General features: G+C 51.5%; 1 protein-coding gene across 1 annotated transcript; it reads right to left on the bottom strand.

Annotated features, from left to right (window-relative positions):
• Positions 1-4,591: 4,591 nt before the first annotated feature.
• On the bottom strand, positions 4,592-5,876 carry RNF186 (ring finger protein 186). The gene has a single exon (XM_027524396.1). The coding sequence runs from the start codon at positions 5,635-5,637 to the stop codon at positions 4,957-4,959; it is 681 nt and encodes a 226-aa protein (XP_027380197.1). The 5' UTR covers positions 5,638-5,876; the 3' UTR covers positions 4,592-4,956.
• Between the last annotated feature and the right edge of the window lie 983 nt (positions 5,877-6,859).

Here is a 6,859-nt window from a genome sequence, read left to right as displayed (position 1 = left end):
AATAGTCTCCTTTAAGAAAGTGACTTCAAGGTCCCAAGGCAAGAATATAAAGTTCATGTGAACAGCTCCAGGCAGATTCAAGAGCACAGATCTAATTTCTCTTTGAATGTGCTCCATGTTCTCCCCATAGCCTGAGAGACGGCAGGAAGGTCCTTTATTCCTGGAAATATTTTCCATTGCTGCAAAGAATTCATTGTTCCAGCAAAGACCGAAACGCTCCTTCCGGTCATTTGAGAGAGCTTCCAGTGATGAACGGGTGCTGTAGGCTGAGATGGGAACCCGGCTGTAGGAAATGGGACAGGCGACCTTCCACAGGCGTCTAGCCCTGGCACCCCTGAGTTCCCCAGCCAAAGGGGGAATGCCACCTCTTCTTAATCTTTCACCCTTCAGCCCATGGGCTCACATACGTTGTTGTGCTTACAACGTGACCAGGAGTGTTTCATCTGGATACAGTAAAGTGACTCAAAGTCTAAACTCTGGAATTGGACTTCTGCTGTCTGGCCTTGGCTCCACCACCACCTTACTGTGTGATCTCGAGCAAGTTACTGAACCTCTCTCTGTGCCTCAGCATCCCTATTGGTAATTTGGAGTTAATTAATAATAGCACCTACCTTATTGCAGAGTACTGAAGAATTGATGCTTTTGAACCATGGTACTGGAGAAGACTCTTGAGAGTCCCTTGGAATACAAGGAGATCAAATCAATCAATCATAAAGGAAATCAGTCCTGAATATTTATTGGAAGGACTGATGCTGAAGCTAAGGCTTCAATACTTTGGCCACCTGAGGAAAAGAGCCAACTCATTGGAAGAGACCCTGATGCTGGGAAAGATTGAGGGCAGGAGGACAAGGGGACAATAGAAGATGAGATGGTTGGATGGCATCACCGACTCAATGGACATGAGTTTGAGTAAGCTCTGGGAGTTGGTGATGGACAGGGAAGCCTGGCATGTTGCAGTCCGTGGGGTCGCAAATAACTGAAGACGACTGAGTGAATGAACTGAAGCGAACCTTGTAGCAGATGTGATATCATATGTAATACACTTCTCTCAGTGCATACAGACCATGTTAGGGGTGATTGTTTTCTTATATTACTGAAGACATTGCTGATGTTGAGGCTGGTTAGTGGAGGAGGTAAATTCTAGTGTCCAGGTTCTTTTTTCTTTTAACATTTATTTATTTTACATAGCAGCCAGGTCTCAGTTGCAGCACGTGGGATCCAATTCCTTGACCAGGGATTGAATGCAGGTTCCTTGCACTGGGAGTGAGGAGTCTGAGTCACTGCACCATCAGGGAAGTCTCTAATGTCCAGGTTTTAATCCATGTCCTTATTAATAAGATTGAATAAAATAGAGTCTGTACTCATCATTCCTGTTAGGGCTTTCTAGAACTCAATCCATTTCTCTTTGTCTTCCCTCTTTCTTCTTTACTTTCTTACAATCCTAAATGCTCAACCATGGATTTTTTTTTTTAAAAACTAATTTCCAGACAACTCTATGAAACCTGTTTCATGGATAAGGAATCTGAGATGCTGCGAGGTGCGGTGACTTCTGAGTGAGAAAGCTAGAATTCAAGCTAGGTTATGTCTGACTTTAAGGCCACAGAATAGGGAGATGGGGCTAAAGGGGGTGGAATTTGGCTTCTCCCTGCAATTCCTGTCCAACCTGAGGACGTAAGCATACAGTCAGCCACCAGATTGGCCTGTTCTGGACGACTCTCCTACCCTGGACGGGCTTCTCCACCCCATTACCAAAGCTGGGCCCCTGCTCTCTGTCACACTGAACAGGCCCCATGGAACCCAAGGGGTTCAATGACTGATGAGAAAGCCAGGCTGTTGGGACATGGGATTCTCATTCAGTAGCACTTAAAAAAAAAAAAAAAAAAAAACAAGTAACTACAATGTTGAGATAGTTTCAAGTGGACAGAGAAGGTATTCACCATACATATATGTGTATCCATTCTCCCCCAAGCGCCCCTCCCATCCAGGCCATCACGAGCTTTTTGTTTTCTGTTTTTCAATGTTCATTTATTTATTTAGCTGCACCAGATCTCAGGTGAGGCATGTGAACTCTTATCTGTGGCATGTGGGTGTTAGCTCCCTGACCAGGGAGTGAACCCAGGCCCCTGGCATTGGGAATGCAGACCACCAGACCACCACAGAAGTCCATCCAGCAGCACTTTAAATGCCCAAGGAGCCCCTGGCAGGTGGGTGGCACCCTTCCCTACTGCTGCTGCTAAGTCACTTCAGTCGTGTCCGACTCTATGCGACCCCATAGACGGCAGCCCACCAGGCTCCCCCTGTCCCTGGGATTCTCCAAGCAAGAATACTGAATTGGGTTGCCATTTCCTTCTCCAGTGCATGAAAGTGAAAAATGAAAGGGAAGTAAAACACGGCTCAGAAAAGTTCTGTGAGTCTGGCTGGCCACACCCTGGGTCTGAGCCTGGCTTTGAGCCCCGGCCCGCCTCTCTGGTTCCTTCCACTCACATCCTTTCGCAGCACCGCCTGTCTCCTCTGTTTCTCTCCAGGGCAGCCTGGGCTGACATCAGCTTCTTGTGCTATCTCTCCTCACACTGCCAGGAGCCGAAAGGTACTCAAGGACCAGGTGGGCTTCAGGACGAAGGCACAGAAATGTCAGGACAGAGGACACACTGGTGGGGTCTTTGTGCCAGCATGGCTCCTTCAGGGGAGGCTGGCACTGGGTGGCAAGAGTAAGGAAGGCCAGCCCATTTTTCATTTCTGTTCTTTCTCTTTAGCATAGACAATAGATGCTAGAATTCCCTGGCCTCCCTGAAGACTCCAGAGGGTAGTTTCCTGTCCGCCCCGCAAGCCTGCTAGCAGTGACCAGCTTCCTGGCTGCTTTGGAACTGCGTGCAAAGGAGGCAGTATACTGGAGCAGAAGGAACCCTGGGTTCATTTCCTAGGGAGCTCTGGCAGTGGCTGGCTGAGCAACCTTAGGCAGATGAGTTGACTTCTCTGATCCTCAGTCTTCTCTTCGGCATGGTGGTCTCTCCTTAGTAAAGTTGTCGTGAAGATTCAACTAGATAACGGACACAGAGCACTTAATGTAGTGCTTGGCACATGGTAAGCGCTCGGTAAACTTGAGCTCACCATTACTTTGGTAGAAATGGTGTTGTTATTAGTGATGGAAACCTTGGTGGAGGGTCCAAGATCAAGGTGGAATGGGAGTAGAGGTGAATGAGGAAAGAACGTTCTTTCCCTAACCTACTGGCTACCCTCCCAAGCTGCACATGCCCCAGGCCAGTTCTGGAAATGCCGAACAATTCTTGTCATTTATTCATCCTGGGGAGACAAGGTGTTCTCCAGGCCCACTTGGCCTTGGCTTAAAAGGATGGGGACACCCACACACCCTCACTCATGCCCCCTCCCAGTACCTGGAGTTAACAAAGCCAATAGCGTGGGTGTCACAGAGTTGCCCTGAAAGCACCTTATACCAAAAAAGGAAGATTTTGTTTGCAGATTGCAAGAGCTAATTGCATACAGACTTATACCCTGACTTTTCTGTATGTGACTCCAGAGAGGCTGTGGCCCTTGTTCATTGTTCGGGAGCCCAGCAGTGCCCTCAGCTTCTGGGTTTCAGGAGACTTAGGAATAGTCCAGTCCTACTAGCTCGTTTTGCGGGAAATGAAGCTCAGAGAGCCAGAAGGCCCAGTTCAAGAACACAAATGCAGCAACTGTCAGGAAAGGGGGCCCGGGAGGGATGATGGATTGGACTCAACGTGCCCTTCTGAGGTTTCAAGTCTGCCTCTCAACTGTGGGGTCTTTGGAAGGATATCATGCGACATCTCCCATCTTTCACCCCCCTGCACCCTGACGGGTCCCCCTGGCTGGTACCTGATTCCAGAAGCCACGGAAGGTCATTCCCTCCCGCAGAAGTCTCCTCTCTGTTATGGAGCAGAAATGGCCAATAGAAGACGTGAGAGCCTTTCAGATGACTGTGGCTCCCTGGGTGAGGTGGGAAAGACGGGGTTATTGGAGAGGACCATTGTATTTATGGGGCCTCTTATCTTTACGACAAAATCTCAACTGGGCGTCGAGATGCAATAAGAAAGAAAACAACAACTGTAAAGATTTGGTTCCAGAGTGTGGGATTGAGCGCCTCAGATGGGCAGCTGGACCCACCGATGGAGGGGAGTCCTTTTAACCCTGAGATTCTCTGTTGTGTTAGGGCCTGATGACATGCAGCTGAGAAATCCTGGTGGAGCTGCTGGGAGCAATTCCCAGACCCACCAGGGTTCTCCCCACTCCTCCCCAACTCAGCCAGCCAAATGTGGGCATCCCCCGGCTGCAGCAGGACTATCACTGCTCTGCACAATTTCTCCCTCTCCATCCCTGGGAGCAGGTCAGTGGGAGACCTGAGCCACCAGGACCTTTGGAGAGGTGAGATGGGCATCAGACAGACAGCATCAGGGAGAGCACAGGAAGATTTCCTGTGGGCTCTGACTTCCCAGGAGGGAAGATATGGCACAGCCTGAAACAGAAACAAACTACCCAAACATACAAAATCAAACCGAAAGAAAGACAGAAAGAAAAAACTCAGAGAAATTGCAAAAAAAAAAAAGAGGAGTTCCAGTTCTATTTGTTGTACAATACCAATAATATTTGCAATACTCTCATCCAGGTATAGAAAGAAAAGTCAGGGGCATTGGACTAAAAGGAACAGGAGACCCCCTTCCTTTGTCCCGTTCAAGTAGTTCGTTCCCCAGCCCCAAAGAGTTTATTAATAGCTATGCTATATCCACGGCAGGGGTGAGTCTATTGTCCAAAAGCACAGTTCTTGACCCAAGACAGCCGTTCTGGCTTTGGCTGGCAAGTCCAGCGGGCAGTTATTCTCCCAAGGGAGCCGGTCCACTGCATAATTGCTTCCTCTGTTCACCGTGATGGTAAGTGGGCCGCAGCGGCAGAAGGGACCCCCGACTCCGCCCGGTCAGAGCTCACTCAGGAGATGGAGGCGATCTCACTGGGTTTCCGCTCTCTGCAGAAGAGAGTCCTGGGGGTGGGCATGCAGCCGTCCTGCTGGCCGGGGTGAGAGCAGAAAAGCAGAGCCAGCAGCAGGGCCAGGGTGACGAGGAAGCTGAGAACCCACCGGATGACGCCGGGGTAGATGAAGGGCAGGATGAGGACGATGAGCAGGACCAGCAGGAGCAGGTGTGCGGCCAGGCGCCGGGCTGCCGCGCGGTTGGTGGTCACCGCGTCCTGCTCCTCCTCTCCGGCTTCCCTGGGCTGCCCTGCTGTCAGGGTGGCAGGGTTCGCCAGCCCCTGAGGGCGGAGCGGCACCTCCAGGCCCGGCCGGGCTAACCACTCCAGCACTTTCTCCTGGTCGCGCAGAGTGCAGACGAGGCCCCCGGGGACGGCCGTGACCTTGCGGCACAGAGGGCAGGGGATGGACCAGGCGTCGTCCTGCACGCACAGCAGCAGCTTCAGGCAGACGGCGCAGAAGGCGTGCTGGCAGCCCAGCAACTTGGGCGGCCGGACACCGCTGTAGGGCTCCCGGCACACCAGGCACTCCAGGTCACCCTCTGTGGGGCCGCCAGGACCTCCATCGCAGCCCGCAGGGTCGGAGGGGGTGGCCTTTTGGCAGACCAGCTGGGGCTGCTGCGGGATCTCGAGGCAGGCCATTCTGGGCACCCGGAGCCCCCAGGACGTGGCAGCTCACCGCCTGGGCATCGACAGGCAGAAATCGGTGGGTGTTGCTGGGACCTGAAGGCTGTCTGGCCGCAGGCTGGCTGGCTCGAGTCTCCTTCTCCTCCTTCTAGTCTTGAGCCGTCTGCCACCACTCTCCCAGGGCTGCTCAGCTTGTTTCTTGGCTCACGTTGTCCCTTCAGTTATTATTATTTCTTTCCTTGAAACCTTAGGGTTAATCAGTAACTCTCCGCCCGGAGACTTTGAATTGCCTGATAGAAGGGCCATGGGGGCAGGGAGGGCCAGTGAGGGAATCAGGATTTTCCTGTTGGGGCCCGTGCGTCATGATTGCCCGCGGGACTACCGCTTGTGAGCTTCAGGATATATTAGAATCACCACCACCACCACCCCATCCCAGGAATCTCTTTTTTTAGAAAAAAATTTATTTAGGGCTAAGTCAGGTCTTGGACTTCCCTGGTGGCTCAGCAGTTAAGAATCCCCCTGCCATGTAGGAGACATGGGTTTGATCCCTGGGTCAGGAAGATCCCCTGGAGAAGGAAATGGCAACCCACTCCAGTACTCTCGCCTGGAGAATCCCATGGACAGAGGAGTCTGGTGGGCTACAGTCCGTGGGGTCTCAAAGAGTCAGACACACAGCTCAGTGACGAAACGGCGTCAGGTCTGAGCTGCGATGTGTGGGTTTTCTCTCTCGTTGCAGTGCTTGGGTTTAGTTGTCCCACAACATGTAGGATCTTAGTTTGCCAACCGGGTATTGAAGCTGAGTCCGCTGTGGTGGAAGGCAGATTCTTAGACCGCCAGGGAGGTCCTCCCAGGAACCTTTCAAAATACAGGTTTCCAGGTCCCCAGACCCAGAGATTCAGCAAGGTCTGGATGGAAATCTCAGAATTTGCCCCATTTATAAACGTCATCATGATTATAACCCAGGTGGATTGCGGGGACCCCCAATTTGAGAAACATTGCTATGGGTGGATCTCCATGAAAGGTTTTGGATGTCAGGATCAATGGGAAAAAGTTTGCACTTTGAGCCTATTTGCAAGCAGGCCGCCTTGGGAAGAAGAGAGAAGTGATGGGGAAAGTATTCTGAGTGTCGGGGGGAGAAAGCCCAGCCAAACCCAGTAAAACCCCAACAGCTCATTGGTATTTATCACCTGTCAAGGCCATCCGTTCCTTTACTGTCACAGCAGTTGTATTAACTGTT

This window comes from Bos indicus x Bos taurus, chromosome 2, assembly GCF_003369695.1.
Source record: "Bos indicus x Bos taurus breed Angus x Brahman F1 hybrid chromosome 2, Bos_hybrid_MaternalHap_v2.0, whole genome shotgun sequence".
In the NCBI taxonomy this organism is placed as follows: Eukaryota; Metazoa; Chordata; class Mammalia; order Artiodactyla; family Bovidae; genus Bos; species Bos indicus x Bos taurus.
Note: the sequence above shows the minus strand (reverse complement) of the source record. Positions and strands in the feature narration are given on the sequence as shown.

Excerpts from the sequence above, each read along its gene's own strand:
- RNF186 (XM_027524396.1), bottom strand. The coding sequence starts at position 5,637 with ATGGCCTGCCTCGAGATCCCGCAGCAGCCCCAGCTGGTCTGCCAAAAG.